Source organism: Rosa rugosa, chromosome 3, assembly GCF_958449725.1.
Source record: "Rosa rugosa chromosome 3, drRosRugo1.1, whole genome shotgun sequence".
In the NCBI taxonomy this organism is placed as follows: Eukaryota; Viridiplantae; Streptophyta; class Magnoliopsida; order Rosales; family Rosaceae; genus Rosa; species Rosa rugosa.
In genome coordinates this window covers 34830838-34850079 of record NC_084822.1, presented here as the reverse complement: position 1 = coordinate 34850079, position 19242 = coordinate 34830838, and the positions used below count along the sequence as shown (strand labels likewise).

At 39.1% G+C, this 19242-nt stretch overlaps 1 protein-coding gene and 1 long non-coding RNA gene across 2 annotated transcripts; both read left to right on the top strand.

The window, feature by feature from the left end:
- The first annotated feature begins 5092 nt into the window (after positions 1–5092).
- LOC133741512 (uncharacterized) lies at positions 5093–6058 on the top strand. The gene is made up of 2 exons (XR_009861980.1): positions 5093–5454; positions 5554–6058. It is a non-coding gene; the product is annotated as an uncharacterized LOC133741512 (long non-coding RNA).
- Positions 6059–7714: 1656 nt separating this feature from the next.
- Positions 7715–11439, top strand: LOC133739109 (lysine histidine transporter-like 8). Its single transcript, XM_062166831.1, has 5 exons — positions 7715–8307; positions 8990–9123; positions 9311–9726; positions 10258–10389; positions 10483–11439. Exons 1-5 carry the CDS (start codon positions 7913–7915, stop codon positions 10969–10971), a joined length of 1566 nt encoding a protein of 521 aa, XP_062022815.1. The 5' UTR covers positions 7715–7912; the 3' UTR covers positions 10972–11439.
- Positions 11440–19242: the final 7803 nt, after the last annotated feature.

The window sequence follows — 19242 nt, the reverse complement described above, 5'->3', positions numbered from 1 at the left end:
ATATATATATATATATATATATATATATATGTAATTTGATGAAAATAATCTTTTCGTATAAATTTTTAACAACACAATAGATGGGAGTGAGTTATGTGAAAAACGGATATTAAAGTGAGTGAGTTAAGTGATATTTTTGAAAAGTCAGTGAGTCAAGTGATATTTTTAAAAAATCAAAGAGTTAAGTGTCGAACGGGTCATAACTCAGTGATCATTTGTGATTTTTTCTCTATTTGAAATATGAATCATTTCTTTGATTAGTTGTGAGTTTACGTAATCTTTTTCTTCAATATAAGCCGTTGGATTATTTTTATTTTCTCATGATCTTTTGCATTAAATTTTGTTTCATTATGATCATCATCTGGTCCCTCTATCCCTTTTTTTCCTTGTGCTACCATCACTAGATCCGTGTAAAGCCAGAATTCACAATCTCACATTAATCCACCAATTTTGACTTTGATAAAAAAAAAAATTGACATCATTGACTTAAAACATAGAAAATGCCTGTAGTGCATGTCCAAGTGTCAGCACTATTATAGTTATATCATACTAGGTTGAATATTTGGAAGGGTCCTTGACCCAAAGCACCAAAATCTACTAAAATTATCTCACTTACCCCAGCAACAAATTTTTATTCTCACTCACCCATTTTAGTGTAAAAAGTCAATTTTGCCCTCGTTCTAATTAATAAACTACAGCCACTGCCACTCTCTCATCTGTCTCTCTCATTCCGATTTCTCTCTCCGCGCGCTCTCTCTCACTCTCCTATCTCTCCTCCGCCGTCTCAAAGCGCTTTCTCCGCCGTCGACTAGCTTGTCCTGGCTCTCCAACTCCGTCTCCGCCGAGATCGAGCGGCTCCGGCAGCGCCTGATTGTTCTCGCCTTCACGGTTCACCTTCTCGGCGACGGGAAGGTCCGGCGAGCTTGGGAGACTCCAAAGGGATGGGAGGGCTGTCTCTGCGCGCGCGCGCTCTCTCTCTCTCTCTCTTAGTCTTTCCCCGATCTATACTGTTTCTGCATGAGACGGAGAGGAAACTGTCCTTTTTTTATCTTTCAGGTAGCATACATGTCATTCTCCGTGAGACGGAGAGGAAACTATCTCTCCCTCTTTGACCTTTCAGGTAGCATACATTTCCTCTTTTTTGACTTGGCGTGGGTTTCAGCATTCTGGGGCCCATTACTCTCTTCAATTCAATTTCAACCTCAGCTTAACACTTCCAGAACGATGTGCAAACATTTTTTTTGGCAATAGATGTGCAAACTTGTGGTTGCAAAATCGCATGCCTTTTTTTTTTTCTTCTTAATATCTTTCTGGCTTTAGGACCTGCTTTATTTTTACTGGGCCTTTATAGCAATATAACATGGATTGAATAAGATAGATCAATCACGGTCTGGTGATTTATTATGGAGGTTGTTTATTAAGTTTTGCTTTTGGAAATATGTATCAGTGAGTAGGATCGATCATGTTAATAGGGCAGAAGGAAAGAAACAAAAAAAATTGAATATCTATCGGGGGGCAATAGACGTCTATTGGAGGGCAATAGACGTTTTGAATTGATATAATCTCTTCATTTTTTTCTTTAATCAAAGTTTTATTTGTCTAATTTTAGGAAGATTAGTTCCCATTCCGACTACCGAAAGTTCTATTGGGGGGCAATAGACGTCTATTGGGGGGCAATACATGGCTAATAGACATCTATTGGGGGCAATAGACGTCTATTAGGGGGCAATAGACGTCTATTAGGGGGCAATACATGACTAATAGACATCTATTGGGGGCAATAGATGTCTATTAGGGGGCAATAGAAGTCTATTGGGGGGCAATACATGGCTGATAGTCGTCTATTGGGGGGCAATAGACTATCGGGGCAATAGACGTCTATTGGGGGGGCAATAAAAGTCTATTGGGGGGCAATAGATGTCTATTGGGGGCAAAAAAAACATTTCCGGTGAGATTTTCAGCAAATTCCGGTGAGCGGCAACCGGTGACCAAAATCCGGCGACCGGAATCCGGCAAAAGTTGGCCGGATTCCGGCGACCGGTGACCGGAATCCGGCGAAAGTTGGCCGGATTCCGGCGGCCGGTGACCGGATTCCGGCGGCCGGTGACCGGATTCCGGGGGCCGGTGACCGGGCTCCGGCGAAGTCTCCTATGGTTTCTCTCTCTTCCATTTTCTCTCTCTCTTTAAGTTTCAAAGGGGTGAGGGTAAAATGGTATTAAAAAAATTTAAAAAACAAAAAAAAAATCTTAATGGGGTATTAGGGAAGACCTCCTTAGAGTGTTTTGGGTAAGAGGGAATTAAAAAAACTTAGGGGGGTGTATTCAATTAGGAGTCTATTGGATTGTTTTGTATTTTAGAAGTCTTTTAAAATCTTGTGGTATTCAATTAGGATTTTAAAAAATCCTTTAAAATTTTGTGGTATTCAATCAAGATTTAAAAAATTCCTTTCAAATCTAGTGGTATTCAAAAGTCTAACGATTTTGAAGGATTATATTAGGTGCTTGATTGTGTAGGATTTGAGGGTGCTTAGTATAAATACCAAACCCTATCCAAAATCCATCCTCTAGACGTGAGATTGTGTAGGATTCTGGGGTGCTTGGTACAAACACCAACTGATCGACGTCTTCAAGTACCGCCGTCGTCAATTGTTACCGCTTGCGCTCATGCAGAATCCAATCGCGCACAGAGGGAGGAGCTTCTGGTGATTGACGACACTTCGGTCCCCAAAGCTACGACTCCAAAGGCTAGTTATCCATCTCTTTCTCTCTCTTGTTCATCGATTTATATTCATTGTTGTTCATGTATGACAGGATAATGGTCCAAGTAATACTATTTTCATGAAATCATAATTATGTTCAATTGCAATTGGTTCTTTTAACAACTGGTGCAAGGTGATTAGTCTTTGTGTGATTTTTTTTTGTTTCGTTTTGGTTGAGATTTGGGAATTACACTTCGTGTAATATTTATAGACGCTGCAAGATGCAAACTTGAATTAGTTTAGGGTTTTTGCTCTTGAACTAATATGGTTCGCCATCTTGGGCTTAACATTCCAACATCCACAATTCCTTGAGATTTCAGCTACTGCTATGGTCAGCGAAAAATACAATCCATTAAGAGCTTTTTTTGACTTGTGAAATGAATGTTCGAGAAACGACAGTAACATTTTACCAGTAGTTCACTAACATTTTAGGAAGAGTAAACTTACAAATAGATGCTATGGTCAATAAAAATGCAGTGAAGCGGAAAATGTTGTCACTTCCTGCCTTTAGAGGGCATTAGGGCAACTCCAACCTTGTGGTGCCAAACCTATATTTTGCCAATTATAAGACTTTTCTTCTCCAACCTTGTGTTTTTGGTGGATCTGGTTCTATAATTATGGCACTTGGTCTCATTTGTAGTCTCATATTTGAGACAAATCCAAGACCAAGACTGATCACTGTTGCCCGGGACCACAGCTTCTGATGACCCAGCCCAATATGCGGCTTGACGCGCTGGAAGCCTTGGGTGTGCAGCACGCGCAGAAGGGAGAACAGGGGAGGAGGAAGACGCGCCAACCTGCGCTGGAGAGAGAAAATGCACCTGCTTTCGTCTGCTGCAGTGGGCCCCGCGATGCCAGCGCTGTCTGCTGCCGACCGTTGGCACACCCAACGGTCACTAAATGGACGGCTGAGATCGCTCCAGTTTGAATATGGACGATCCGATTTTGGCCTTTTTTTTTTTTTTTTTTTGTCTGAACGTTTTATATTATACTTATATTATATTTTAATCAATAATAGTGAAAATAACACCCCATATAGGTCTAATGGTTGGAGATGAGAATTGAGTCCTATATGAATAGTGTAACAAGGGGGTGCTAAAATGAGAATAGCACCCCCAAATGGTGCCTATGGTTGGAGTTGCCCTTAGGTACGAGTAAATGACATTGCAACATTTGGAATTCATTTAGATTTCTGATGATGCTAGGTTAGTCAAAATGATGGTCCATTAGAGACTTATTTTGACATGCTAATTGTATGAATCTTAGGTTTTACCACATGTCTGTTGACATCCAAGGAAAGGTAGTTACAAATGACTGCGAAATGTTTCTATTGGACCTCTTTTTCTTTTGCATTTTGTTTTCTCTAGTGTTCTTGAACTCCTCTGCTTCTTAAGCTTACTAAACAACAATATTTGCTTGGTTATACACAAGCACAAGCAGAAAATGTCGTTACTAGCTGTATCAAAGATCATCACATACGAGTTGTAGTATTACTATTCCTCGAGATATTTGACAATGCTGTGTTTACTCAAGTTGATGGTTTTGACATGTGACATGACAGCATGAGAAAAATATTTCTATCATTAATTCATTAACATTTCAAGAAGATGGGTAGAGGGTGGTCACGACTTACAAATAGGTCGCTAAAGTACTAAGAGGTTGCGAAAGTCACAATGCAAAAGCTTTAACAAGAACTACGAAAATCAAAACAATTATAACAACAATTACATTAAAGATAAGAACGAAGCAGAGGCAGGAGACTGACTTGCTTGATTCGAAAATTGCTTGATTGAGGCTTCAATTTCAGATGCAAGTGAGGCCGAGATGCGTTCTGTGATTGGATGGGTTCTGTGAGAGGGAGATCGAGCAGAGGGAGATCGGATGGGATGCGTTCTGTGATTGGATGGGTTCTGTGAGAGGGAGATCGAACAGAGGGAGATCGAGCAGAGGGAGATCGGATGGGATGCGTTCTGTGATGGGATGCGTTCTGTGATGTTATTTGAGGGAGATGGGATCGAGCAGAGGGAGATGGGAGATGGGAGATGGGAGAGCGAGAGACTGATATCGAGGGTGGGTGGCAGATGGCTGTAATTGTTTCAGCCAACGGAGGATAGAATTCGAGATTTAAAAAAATTCATTAATGAACAGTAACTACCGCTACAGTACCGATCGAGCTTCTGGCTTCTAAAAGCTGGGGGGAGTCAGCTTCTGCGTTTAGATAGAAGCTGGGGCAGCTTTTTTCAAAACCTGAGAATAAGCTCAGTCACCAAACACTTGATGCTCTTGTGCTTATAAGCAGGGGAGCAAAAAAGCCCCCCCAAACATAGCCTAGGTCACAGTTGGACAATAAGTTGTTGCCTTGGCGATAAGATTTTGAAGTCATGTTTTTGTACCTTGAGTTAATGCTAGAGTTGATAAGGAAGTCAGGTAAAGTTAACCTGCCTTCTCTGAAGTAAACAAGTAGTAGCTTATGTGCCATCCGTCCACAAGCTTAATAATTATGGAAATGAAAGTAATAGTGTTCTATCGAATTTAGTTGGTCATTGAGAGGTTAAATTGTAAGTGTACTTCAGTCCATGAGGTACTGTATATATTTTTAGTAGTCAGTGACAGTTCTGTACACGAACCTAATGTTCACTCTGAAATGTCCAAGAAGATCTGCGTCAACTTCTTTCCCTGCCAAGAACATATCTGAGGTTAGCAGTCGGATAAGCGCTAATTAGCTGCCAAATTTTGACATATTCAACTATATATTGAAACTGCCATTGTACTTTTATTCTGTTATTGTTTCCCAGGCACAGATGTGCAAGTTTACAAGTAGCTCAAGAGTCAAGATTATGCACACCCAGCTTGAAGTCCTACTTTTCCCATCAGGTCATGGCATTAGCTGTTACAGAAGCAGCAGCAACAACAACGTTAACCTCATTGCCAAAGCCAAATAACACCGGCAAGATCCCAGTTACTGTCATCAGCTACAAGGACTGGTCACCCCAAGATGATGGCATTGAGGTTATCTTGTCTCCAACTGAAATACCTTCAACGAAGGAAGATACGGATGCACCCAGCAATGCTGTGCTGAGTCTTGTCTATGGTTCTACTACAAGAAGAAGATTCCCACTGTTTGCTGAAATTTGCCCTGAGTAGGAAAATTTGTTGTCAACTATACTTGTAGAGGCTTTGTTGATGTTATGTTATATATGGTGTATAGTATCTGAATGGTATTGCATTGTGATGGTACTTGAAAATTAAAAGGACAATAGATTATTGTGTATAAAATCTCTTGTAGCGGTTTTTATTCGATTATTTGTATCTGCAGCAATCATAATGGCCAGCCTTATCAATTTATCATTGTCCAAGAAATCCAAGCACTTATTAAAATCCAAACAAATCTTGCTAATACAATACATTAAAATCTGTTTAAATCCGTATGGAATTAAAACAATCCGTGGATTCTTCAGAATTCATGAGAATCCATGGATTATAAAAAGTCAGATAAAATCATTTAAAATCTAGATTGAATACACCCCCCTTAATGAGGTAAGTGGGAAAAAAATCTCTAAAAATGGGGTAAATGGATAAAGAAATCAATTAATTCTTTTTCGGCTTTTTTTCTTCTTTTTTTGGGGCCTTCAGAATTGTTTGTTTTGTTCCAAATAAATCCACAATAAAAACCTGAAAAAGCGCATTACTTTTGTGGGAAAATTAATGGCATGACGTCGCGTAATTACATCACTGCTGATGTCACGACTTGGTGGACAATCCAAGTCGGTCTAGGCTGTCCACGCTGGGTCCCAAATTTTGTCCGTTTTTATTACTATTGTCATTAATTAATAATTGTGATTTAGAATTCATGTCATTTTAGTTCTTAGGGATTTTTTACCTTTCTAATCATACTTTATTGTTAGATTTTTTTTTTTTGAGTCTTTCACCAATAAATTAAAATAAGGAAATTTTGCCCATCTAAACATGAGAAATTTTTTTTTTCCCACAGACTCAAAGTAATTTACTATCTAATAATAAATTTTAATTTTTCAACATTTGTAGGCATCAAGTCCTCCTACCCACATTTATACGGCCAAATAATGCTTAAAACTCGTCAATACCATAATATTAAGAAACTATTGTCTTACAACAAAACTCCTTAATAGGAAATAAAAAGTTCATGTTGATTAAATGGGAAATTCATAAAATATGACCTAATTAGAATTTTTTTTTTCTTTTAATTTTTCCACTTGATTGAAATGACCAAAAAGATGTGGAGTATGTCTTATATGTACATAGATCGAACATAGTAAAGTGTCTTAAATACAAACCTTAAACCCTAAAACACAAGAATTCCATAGTTCATATGAAGAGGCGAAGGAGGGTCAGTAAAGCAGCAACAGTGATTTTCGAGCTTTCTCACAAAGGTAAGTCCTAAACTCAAATACAAGCGCTTGGATGTTGCAATTTTTTACAACCAGTCAGAAAGAAAAATGAAGCAAATGAAAATTGATAGCTGACTAAGACAGTGATTCAGCAAACAAGGTTTTGGTAGCAAAGGGTTGGGTATTAGCCCTAGTCCAACCACCAATGAAGCAAAGTTCACATCTCCTCACATCTTTTTTTATTATTCACAAAAAATAAGAAGATTGTGTTTCATAATAACTTCTAGAATTTTAACAAAAAAAAAGACTTCTAGAATACTGTATTGAAAAAAAAAAAATCTAGATGATTGTTCACATGGTCAATAACTAACCAGAAAATTATTTTTGAGTTGAGCTGTTTTGTTTTCAATCGTTGGATTTACATGTAAGGGTGATTTAACTTAGTTTGTTTAGTTAGTTACTGACAAGGTAAGTGTGATCTAAGGAATAGGATACTAATTTAGCCATATGTTTGCTAAATGTTCAAGTTTCATAAACTTTTCTCTTTGTATTCTCTTATTTTTATTTTTTTGGTTTTGTATTTTTATTCTTTTATCATTTAGAAATTTCATTTATTTAGTCGAAGTTCTGTCGAAAAAGAAAAATGAAGAAGAAGAAGAAGAAGGAAAAGAAGAAAAGGAGAAAGAAAACTTAGACCCTCCTTTTTTACTTCAAGTCTTACAAAACTGATTTGCACAAAATTACAAGTTACCCATTTAGCTGCTTTGGCTTTGTCTAGAAGCACCCCATGTGTAAGCTAGGTCCCTATAAATGTGGCTTTTCTTGTTTCACAGCATTTAAGGTTTTTAAGGAAACTGCAGATATGGAAGAGGTGGTGGTTATGGAAACAGATTGCAGGTCAGAGTTAACAAGGGGACATTCCTTTCACAGTTTCAGTATCAAAACTTCATCAGAGTCTGCTCAAGTCAATCCCATCACAACCAGTCCTCCTTGTGGAGGAGAAGAAGATGGTACAAACTGGAGAGGCCCAGGTGGTGGTGGTGAGCTCAATCCACTAGATTCTTGGCTACCCATCACAGAGTCCAGGAATGGGAATACCTTTTCTGTTACCTTCCATTTACTGTGTTCTGGAATTGGATTCCAAGCCCTTTTACTTCCATTTGCATTTGTCACTCTTGGATGGTAAGTAACATTGGCTCTTTCTAAAAGTCTTCTACTCGATCAGTTTCTTATTAAAACTTTTTTTTTTGTTACAGTTTCTTATTAAAACTTGCTAAGGCAGATTTTATGATTTATTTTTCATGGCTTTTAGAACAAAAGAAAAGAAAGAAAAAAAAAACCCATGTAGGAAACCTTTTTTATTTTGCTGGAGTTTAGGGTTCTAAGATTTTCTAATTGGACAGTGTGACAGTGTCCTGGAAGGAGGACCTAGGACTTACAGGTCAACTTTGTTTTATTTTCTTTGTTCAATTCCAGGTTTTTAATGAGGGATTTGGAATCTACAAAGTACATATATATTAAAAGTAGTTGCTTTGAATTTCTGTACCCATTACTGTATGAGTTCACAGATCCTTGTAAATTGATTTTCTCAAGAAATGAGACTAATGACTAGTCCTTGGTCTGACTCTTAATTTGACCTTGAACTGAGGCAGCTACCCATAATTATAAATTCCATACCAACCCGGTCTGCCCCTAAAATATTTGACCAACTTCATGTTGATGATCCCAAAATAGTTAACATAATCACTTGGAGTTTTGCAGAAACAAGTATTTTATCAGATCCCAATTAAAAGCTTAATTTGTTTGTATACTAATTACAAATATACAAAAGGTTTAATCCCCATAACAATTTCAATGGTTGCAGGGCATGGGGAATCATATGCTTGTCACTAGCATTTACATGGCAACTCTACACTATATGGCTCCTCGTTCAGCTACACGAATCTGAATCTGGAATTCGTTACAGCAGATACATCCACCTCGCTATAACAGCCTTTGGTTAGTACAACAAACTCTTCTTCTAAAACAAACACTAAATTATTGCCAACAATGGTTTACAGATTACATTGACATTGCTATTCACACTCCCAAATTGTCATATTGCACTCAATTTAAAGAAACGAGTTGAACTAAATTTTCATAAAGTACCGACTAATATATGATTTTTCATTTTCTCCTATTTCAGGTCCAAAGTTAGGGAAGTTGCTAGGCATGTTCCCAGTGATGTATCTATCTGGGGGTACATGTGTGCAATTGATTATCATAGGAGGTTCCACCATAAAGCTTTTCTTCAATACTGTTTGTGATGCCAAGTCAGTGACTGCTACAGAGTGCTTCTTGATGTTCACATGCTTAGCCATTGCTGGGGCTCAGTTTCCCAATCTGAACTCCATGGCTAGAGTCTCTTTCATTGGCACCATCACAGCAATTGTCTACTGTACTCTGATTTGGGCTCTTTCAATTGCCAAGGGAAGGCATGATGATATATCATATGATCCACCACTGCTGGAGTCCAACATGGATAGATTTGGTGGTATACTGAATGCACTTGGCATCATTTTTCTTGCATTCAGAGGTCATAATGTAATTCTTGAAATACAGGTGAGTGTGATGTCTTGCTCATTTTTCATAGTTCATTTTGTGTCAACTTTTTGGGAGGATGTCTAAAATGCTTTTCTAGTGGTCATTAAGAAAGATCCATTGAAATAAGATGATGTTTAATATGCTTAATATTGATGTACAAGAGGATCCATATGCAGCCAATAATGATTTGTTTCAGACACCTTTTGTTTTCCTCAACATTCCTGATTTTACCCATGAGTACACTCATCTCAGATAAATCCAATCTAAGATGGGGTTCCAATCCGTCTGAAGTCGAACCTTGGTTCAAGTTCTTTCTTCTTCTTTTTTTTTCTTTTTCTTTTTTTGGGGGTGGGCTGGGGTGGTTTCTCAAATAGGGAGTGCAATCTCCATTGCTACCAAAAAAAAAAAAAAAACAAGAGGGAAAACCATGCATCGCGCGTGTTATTAGTCTATAGCACAATAGTCCTAGTTTGTTTTGTAAGTGGCAATACTATTTCAGAGTGTGTCAACCCGGAGAAGTTTAGAGGATTAAGTTTCCTTGTGATGCAGGGGACATTGCCATCAAGTCCAAAACATCCAACTCGTAAGCCCATGTGGAGAGGAGTGATTATATCATATGCAGTTATAGCTATGTGTTTGCTTCCTCTTGCCGTATGCGGATTTTGGGCTTATGGAAACAAGGTGAGAGCAATTATTTTGATCTGACTACATAATGAAATACACGTCAAACTGGGTTTATAACCAATCACAGTTAATATCTCTTGCTTTATGCAGGTACCATCGTCAATTGGAGAAATATTGATAGCAGCTGCACAATTTGGCGGACATAAAACCTCGAAATTTGTATTGGGACTAATTTGCATACTAGTAGTGGTTAGCTGCTTAAGTGCGTTTCAAATCTATGGCATGGTAGTGTTTGACAATTTGGAGTTGAGGTACTCAAGCAAGAAGACGAAGCCTTGTGCAAGGTGGCTACGCGTAGCTTTTCGGATTTTTTTTGGTGTATTTGTATTCTTCATAGCAATGGCTTTCCCGTTCTTGATAAGCTTGGCGGTTCTAATTGGAGGCTTGGCATTTCCTTTAACATATGCTCATCCATGTTTGATGTGGATTGCAATCAAGAAACCAAAGCGAAAAGGTGTCATATGGTGTATTAACATGGGACTTGGATGCTTAGGCCTGTCTTTGAGTGTTTATTTAGTTGTTGCTGCATCATGGAATATAGCTCACAACGGCCTAAATGCCAACTTCTTCAGGCCTTAATCACTATTTAGGATCCGTGAGGACGGAGTGTTTTTATCTCATTAACACTTGGAGAAAATGTACTTGGGAAAAACTTCTTCGGGACATGAAACACTAGCAGCTATTTCGGCCAAATCCTTGCTCTTTTAGCACTTCCAAAATGGCCATGAGCTCTTGCTCGGCTAGTGTTACAGTTAGGTAGGAAAGTGCTAGGAGAAATGAGAGGTGATCACATCCAGGAATTTGTTGCTTTTGAGATATTGGAACTGATGGGATCAACCTGCCGAGCATAAAGAGACTGGCTTTCATTGTTGCACTGGTTTTGTGAATACGACATGGTGAAATAAATGCTGTATTGGCAGTATTGCGATGTGTAAATCCAATATCAACCGAACAGTCCCTTTTATCTCAAGGCTTGAAGTTTTTTTTTTTTTTTTTTGTGGCATTATTAAATCTTTTGTATTAGATAATATTGTATATAGCAACAAAGTTTCTCTCTATCTCATGTATATAGCTTTCATCCAAAATCCAAATTAGAATCTCCAAAAATATTATGCATTTGGTGATTGAACATCAATTATGTGATGCCCACTGAATTACGTACGTGCTCATCTACTAGCAGTATTGCAATATTGTTGTTCGACAAAACGAGTCTCCCTTCAAGTCTCCAAGTAAAGTTCACACGCTTTTCAAATACAATTTTGATACTAGTAAGTAGTACCCTAATCTTAGCTTTGCCAACAAATTAAAAGAAAAGAAAAGCCCCAGGAGAGACTTTGCTCTCAACCTAGCTTTGACGGCGCCCTAGCCCTTCCTTTCTCCTACCTTTCTTCATCTCGCTCTCATCCTCGACCCTCAACCCAATGGCCTTTATTGACGTTGTCACTGCTAGCTTCCCTGCCTCCCTTGCGTTTGCCGAGGGAGGTAGTGCTCCTGATCTGGGGAGAATTTGTGGTGGCCCTATTTGTCGGTCGTCTTAAATTTTTTTGATTGGGAAGTCTCTGACTTGCCGGCCGGTTGACCCTGCAGCCTTCAAAGCCCACTTCCTTAGGACTTGGATGGTGGATAAAGGTTTTAGGGTTCAGGTGCGGGCTAGAAATCTTTTCTTGTTCTCGTTTGAATCTGCTTGTGAACGCATCAAAGTTTTGCGGGGTGGGGTTTGGTGCTTTGATCAAGCTTCTGTCTGTCTTGAGGAGTATGACGGTGTCAAATCTCTCCATGAAGTCCCTCTCAAACATGTTTGTTTTTGGGTTAAGGTTCCTGAGATCTGATTACACGCATTTTTATGCGTATTGTATACACGCATTATATCTAAAACACTATAAATAAGTTAATTCTCAAGTCAATTATTATGTAATTAATTCATTTTTATTTATTATGTAGAAAATAAGCGGAGTTGCAAAATTGAGACAAACCGACGCAAGAAAATAGAGCAAATGAGGATTTTCTACTACATGACAAGAAAATCAACCATGCGTTGGTGCGATCAAGAAACGAGGAAGTGATTTGGGAAAAAAGAAAAGAAAAGGGAAAAAAATACAAACAGTACCCAACCTAAGGGCCACTCCGAATTTCTATACCTAAGTTTCCGAAACTATCACAATGGTACCCCAAATATCCTGCCCGACCCAACTTTCATACCCGCTGTCCATGACGGCGTTAACTATCATGCCACGTGGCATTTTCTTAGGGGTAAAACCGACCCTCTGTCTTCACCTCCACCATTCCCAGTTCCCACCATGTCATTTGTGAACCAACCCTCCAAAGTCCACCATTCTCATTTTTTTTCTTTTCTTTTTGATCTGCTGTGAGTTATCACTTGGCCGTCATCACACAAACTCCTCATAATTTATCTTTCCATCACCAAGTCACCATCAACATCAGCCTCGCGAATCATCTCATCCACTTCCTCATCAGTGAGCTTCTCCCCAAGGTTTGTCATCACATGACGCAGCTCAGCAGCAGATATGAAGCCTCTCAAGCATTTTCACAAACACGTGATCTGCATTCCTCAATGAACCAACTAAAGCTACAATAAACAAACATCCAACCCCAGTTGTAGTACATTCTAATTACCCCTGTGACCCCCTGTCAATGGCTTCTAATGACCATTTGGCCATCTGCAGATCCAAATGCAGAGGAGTCCAAGGCTAATCGGCAAGCATCTTTAGGGGAGGTTAGGGAAAGAATATAGGCTCAAATTCATTTTTCAATTACAACCCAAATAAATCTTGTGTGTATGTTTCAAATGGAAAATTAGGAGGAAAAAAAATTCTATTTTCAACGAGAGAGAGAGAGAGAGAGAGAGAGAGAGAGTTTAGAGAACTCGGTGAGTGATCTCGGTGGCGGAATCGCTGGTTGTTGGCGCCAATAGCATTACCAGAGAGGGCTGCATCAAGCGGTGATGGCGGAGATTGAGAGTGAGATTTGGCGTTGTGATGGTGAAGAGAGAGTGTGAAAGAGATGGAAGGAAGAAGCTTGTAAATGAAGATTTTTTTGAGCTCAAAAGCTAAGGCTTGTTCCTCCACCGTCAATGGTGTGAAGCGATCTGAGAGAGGAGGGAGAGAGACAGAGAGAGAGAGGCAGAAAAGCAGAGAGGGAGAAAGAAAAGGGACTGTGCTTCGATGGAGGAGACAAACAAGGGTTGGGTGAGAAAATTACCGAAATACCCATCTAATTTTGGCGCGTAGCATGCGGGTTAATGCCGTCATGGACGGCGGGTACGAAAGTTGGGTCGGGCTGGCTATTTCGGGTACCATTGTGATAGTTTCGAAAATTTGGGTATAGAAATTCGGAGTGACCCTTAAGTTGGGTACTGTTTGTATTATTTTCCCAAAAGAAAAATAGCAAACTTAATTAATCATTAGTTTTAATTAATTAATGGTTAATTAAGTGTTGCATGTTTTGGGCTTAATTATGTGCTGCACGTGTAGACCATGGTGTGATGACATGATGGCTTAATTAAACAAGCTTTCTTACTCTTTCATTCCCGAAAAGCATAGCAACAGGTGAGGGGACACGTGCCCAATTTTTGGAGGAGCTCCTGATCTTTTGACAAAATCCCTTCTTTTTCTCACGAAGACCTCCAGCAGCCACCCATTTTCATGATCACTCTCTCATATATATATACACACACCTCACCCTTAGAGAAGCGGAGGACAGAACCCTAGAGCTACAGCGCTGCACCAAAACAGAGGCAGCCCCTTTGGGCTGCTCACTCTCCTCCTTCTCCTCCATTTTTCCTCTTTTTCTTTCTATTTTATTTTGAGATTTGAAGGACTACTCACACAAAGCTTCAAGGATCTATCGATTGGCTCAACCTCTACAAGATTCAATATTTGGGTATTTTGTGGGAGTTGTAATTCAAGGCTAGTTATGTTAGCTTTTTAACTATTTGTGATTATCCTTGTTTTCTGCCACACTTCTCTACTCTTTGCTATTTGAATTTTGTAATCTTGATGTCTATGCTTATGGGTTGTGAGTAATTTCTTTGTTGGGGGCTAGGGTTGTGTGCCCTAGCCCAAATTTTGTGTAAAAGATGTTTAATTTAATGTAATGATGCAATTTTCATATGATGGATGCTTATATCTATTTTTGTTGAGTTAAAATGCATGTCTAGGAGCCTAGTCAACTCTAGGGTGTGTATTTTGAGCATGTTTAGGACGGAGTTAGAGGCTTGACCCCTTCTAATTCTTAAGCTAGAAACCTTCAATTTCGTATTCGAGGGGTTATAAGCATGGTGATTTACACCCGTTGCGTGATTGCGCGGGCGGGTCGCTTAGTAGTCTAATTCCTCGATCTCTACGCCTCTTGATGTGAATTAGTGACCCTTGAACCGGCTCTAATTCATGCTAAGTGAGTTCCTACGGCCTTTGAACCGGAGTAGGAATACCGTGAAAGAGAATTTCGGTCCTTGAGCCTTGAACCGCCTTGGATACGACGCCTTGGATACGACTACCGCCAAAGTAGGAATTTGCATCTACATTAGATTAGCTTCCGACACATAGAATTTGGGTGAAGGAACCTCCCTAGCACCCAACATTCTCATTTTTATTGTTTACATTTCATTTTTATTTTTATTGCTTTACATTCATTATCTTTTTGTTAAGTTGAAATCAACTCCCAAATATTGAACTCTTCCACTCATTTGTGCTTATCCACCACTAGGTTCTTAGTTTTGATTAGGCTTTGGTGAAAAGCCGAGCATTGCTAAGGCTTGGTGCCTTAGATTAACATTTTTATTTATTTTCTTTGTTTGCTAAGTGTCTTTATTTTCGATTACCCAAGGATTGTGGGTTAGCCACTAATCCCCGTGGTACGATAAACTTTGGGCATAATATTTCCCTATCTTGACAATGATACGTACGCTTGCGTAAATGTGTATCCAAGTCAGGATCCCTCCCTTATATGAAGAACCGAAAAACTTCACACTTATTGGCAATCTGTTGGGTGGTTTTCTGGACTATGACAAGGAGTTCAAGAAGGGCTTGATCGCTATCGTATTTGCCCATGACGTTACTAGACCGGTATTGCTTGAGCGCGCAGTCTTTCTAGATGTTGGTGTTGAACCAATCTTGCAGTTCCAGTTTGAGCACCTGAAAGGGAGGTCCCCTCAATGTGGTTTGATCACACATGCTAGAGCAAAGTGTGAGGAGCCTAGCATTGCAATCTCAGCACCCAGGGTTTTGAACCTTACTGGCCCCTCAACTTCAGAAGGCTCCTTCTCTTTCTTAGTGCAGAACCGTCGTGATGTCTTCATGGCTTCCTCCTCCATTCCAAAGAAGAAGAGGACAACCATTCGAAGGTCAGTGAGATCAAATGTTGATGAACTAATCTTGCATTAGGTACTAATTCTGCAGTAGATGCAGAAAGGAGGGCTACAGTTGAATTTGTTGTAGAGCAGGTTGTGGAGCATGTGGTACTGGAGCCTGCTTCAAGGACTGGCATTGGCTTGCATGAACCTGCATAAGCAGTGCAACTTGTGCAGATGGAGGCTCTGCCCTCTAAGAAAAGAAAGCGAAGTAGTGGATGTAGCCCCTCCCCCAAGGAATTTAAAACTGTCTTGGGCGGTAAGCTTCCTACTTTGGAGGCTGAAGCTCTAGGCTTGGTAGAAGAAGACACTGATGTCGCAAGGGTGAAGCTAAAGAAAAAGTAAGGCAAGCCACTTGGAAGCAGGAACAAGAACCCTTGCCCCAGCAAGATGTCAAATGTTGCTACTTTGGAACTCACTTACCCTGCAACTATTGATCCTAGCCCTAAAAACAAGGGCAAAGGGAAGCTTTAAGTTGCGCCAGTCTTCTTGCCTATCACTAGAAGTATGGTCTTTTGCTACTTGCATCTTAGTTCCTCTAGTTGTACACCAATTGAGTTCTCTAAGTGATTAGGTTATTGTTCAAAGGGAGGTAGATATGAGGATTTGTTTTCTTATTTTTAGGCTCAATAATGGAGCACATTTGTTAATAATGAGGGTCACTCGAATTTTGTTTGGCGGCTTGTGTCATTTATGATTTTGGTATAAGACAGCATCTGATGTACTTGACTTTTAACTAAAACGAGATGCTCTCACAAGCGATTAGACGATGTGGGCAAGATGCATTCTATATCATACAGTGCACCAAATTTACTTGGCAAACAAAAATAAATTGCGGAATGGAGAAACATACAATTGAAGAAAAAAGAGATTTCGTGGTTAGAGACTTACAATTCTCCATCTGCAGAGAAGATCTTAACAAACTAAAATTCTAATACCCGGTCTTCTTGAATGAATCAATAGACAAACGTGAAGGTGTGAAACTGACAAACTCGATCAATAGGACTGCAATAAGGCATAAAATACAATATGATAAGCATGCCTTTTAGAAAATGAAAATACTTGGATGAAACGTCAGGGATTGATAGACACGTTGCAATCCTTACTGGGCAGATATCAAAAAATTCACATAGAAAGCACAATTTTGGTTACGCAGTGAAAACCTCAAATATGAGATTAAAAACATTGCGGGGCTCTTACTCTTGAGAACCCAAAATAACAATTAACTTATGATGAAGAATATGTTCTTTACAAACTTGAATAGCACTAGCTCGGCTACAATGATTAGACAAAAACTAATCCAAAGTTTGTCTTCCGTCTCGAACTCTTTCTTCACTTGAACGATCACCAAATATCGCTCTTCTTTCTTCACGGCTCCTCCACTGATATCAAGAGAATTTATGCATATGAACCAATGATCAAAAACACTTAAAACATGGACCAAGTGTTTTGACTCTTGTGAAGACTCAATTACAAGCAAGCATGCAAGACACCTAACAATATTCTTGCGTTTCCAAGACACATTATTCTGACCGTGTATCTTTGTGTATATATGATTGACCAACGGCCAGGACTCAAAAAAATCCAAGATTCTACCCTAATTAGACTTTTATTAGGAAAGAACTTTTACTCCAATATATCCACCAAATCTTTAAAATAATCAATTATAAAATTTACAAATCCTAAAATGCCTAGGACTTAAAACCATGATTTTATCAATCATAAAGAAATCTTTTTAAAACGTAATTACATAAAACCCAAAACGTACTTTCCAAAATCGGACTCCAAAAGAAACTGACTACTGACTCGGGGATTGCAACGTGTGTTGCAATCCCATGCATATGCAGATGCATTTACCTGTGATTCTCCGAGATCAGTAAATAGATTTTGTCACAGCTACAATGGGAATGCCAACACGACATGTACAAAAATTGTACCTACAGAAAAGGAAAAAGAAAAAAAAAACCAGAGTTACACAGAAAAAAAAAATGAAGATGATTCAAAGCATGATATAAGGATCATGCTTATCCTCTTAGTTTCCCAAAATCCAACCGTCGTTTGAGATCCCAGAACATAAAGTTTAAACCGGTGTTATCCTTGTGATAAGCATGCATATTTCTACTTCCTTCCTTCAGTTTATCTTCGACTTCCTTTTATTTGTTCGGGCATCCTCGATTACCCCTTCTCTTTTCTACAAACTGAGTGGGGTGGTTATGGTTCGCAATTGTTAATCTTACTTCTTCTTTTTTTAATCTCTACTACAATAAAGAGATATAAATCACCGACTTGCTTTGAGAAACTCGGTGATTTATATATAGTCCGTAAATTGTGGTGAGTCCATCTCCCAATTGTCCGCCGATAACTCCCACATTCGTGTTCAGAACTTCAGATCATGCTTTTTCTGGTTATATCTGGCAAATGATGGAGTTCTGAGTGGGTGAGTTCGTGCGTACCCACGTCTGTCTCTCTCCCGTATATATGAATTTGTTTTTGTTTTTGTTTTTTTTACGGTAATAGCTCCAGTGTTTGTGTGTCAGAGTCTGGTGAAATGTGGATAAATTTGGAAGTTTAAAATTTGGTGATGCTTTTGGACGCTTCGCTTTAATGCTTTATTGTAGTAGAGATATATAAAAAAAAAAAAAAAAAGTAAGTAGTAACCTAAATTAAAAACACACATGGATGAAATAATTTTGACCTTTTTTTTTTTCTAGGTACATTTATTTATGTATTTTTTTTGTCAAAAATTATTTTGTATTTAAAAAAAAAATGTTCTATTTGATGACTCAAAGAACTCGCAACAAACCACATGGTGTGGTGTGTTGGTCGAGAGGCCTAGTCTGGAACCCCCAGGTTTAGCGTTCGAATCTCAGCTCCACCCTGTGGCCAGCATATTTGAGGGACCTAGGTTGATTAAACACCATGGTTCGTGCGTCTGCGGTGCAGTGATTAGTCCGGCTACGCTGTGATACACTGCATGAGGGTGTGTGTGGTTACTACTGTCGTCCAAATCTCAAAAAAAAAAAGAAAAAAAAAGAACTCGCAATACATTTTCTCATATTTTTTTTTTTTGAGGAAACAGTACTGAGCTTTATTAATAAGATCAGGAAGGGTTACAATCTTGCTGCATAATGTCAAGAATGCAGCTTGGCATATGGTCAAACCACATCTCTCCTTGTTCAGACTCATAGGCAATATTAGCCAATCTATGTGCTACTCTATTACAAGAACGTGGGGCAAAACTGATTTGGACTCCGGGAATGCCCCGCATTGCAAACTGAATGTCATTTAGTATACTGCCTAGCGATGACAAAATGGGAGCTGAGCTTGTAATGTCAGTTACTGCTTGTAGGCAATCCGTTTCAATTATGATATTCTGTAGCTGCATATGTTGGACCAAGTCTAGCCCTGCTTTGATGGCCAGCAACTCAGTATGCTGTGCAGAGCTAACATGGCATACCGGCTGACTAAAGGCAGCCCTGAAC

What these genes read in the sequence shown, in the direction of transcription:
- LOC133739109 (XM_062166831.1), top strand. Translation starts at nt 7,913, where the DNA reads ATGTGTAAGCTAGGTCCCTATAAATGTGGCTTTTCTTGTTTCACAGCA. An exon ending in GCATTTGTCACTCTTGGATG is followed by an intron (nt 8,308 to 8,989) that starts GTAAGTAACATT and finishes CAATGGTTGCAG; the next exon opens with GGCATGGGGAATCATATGCT. An exon ending in CCTCGCTATAACAGCCTTTG is followed by an intron (nt 9,124 to 9,310) that starts GTTAGTACAACA and finishes CTCCTATTTCAG; the next exon opens with GTCCAAAGTTAGGGAAGTTG.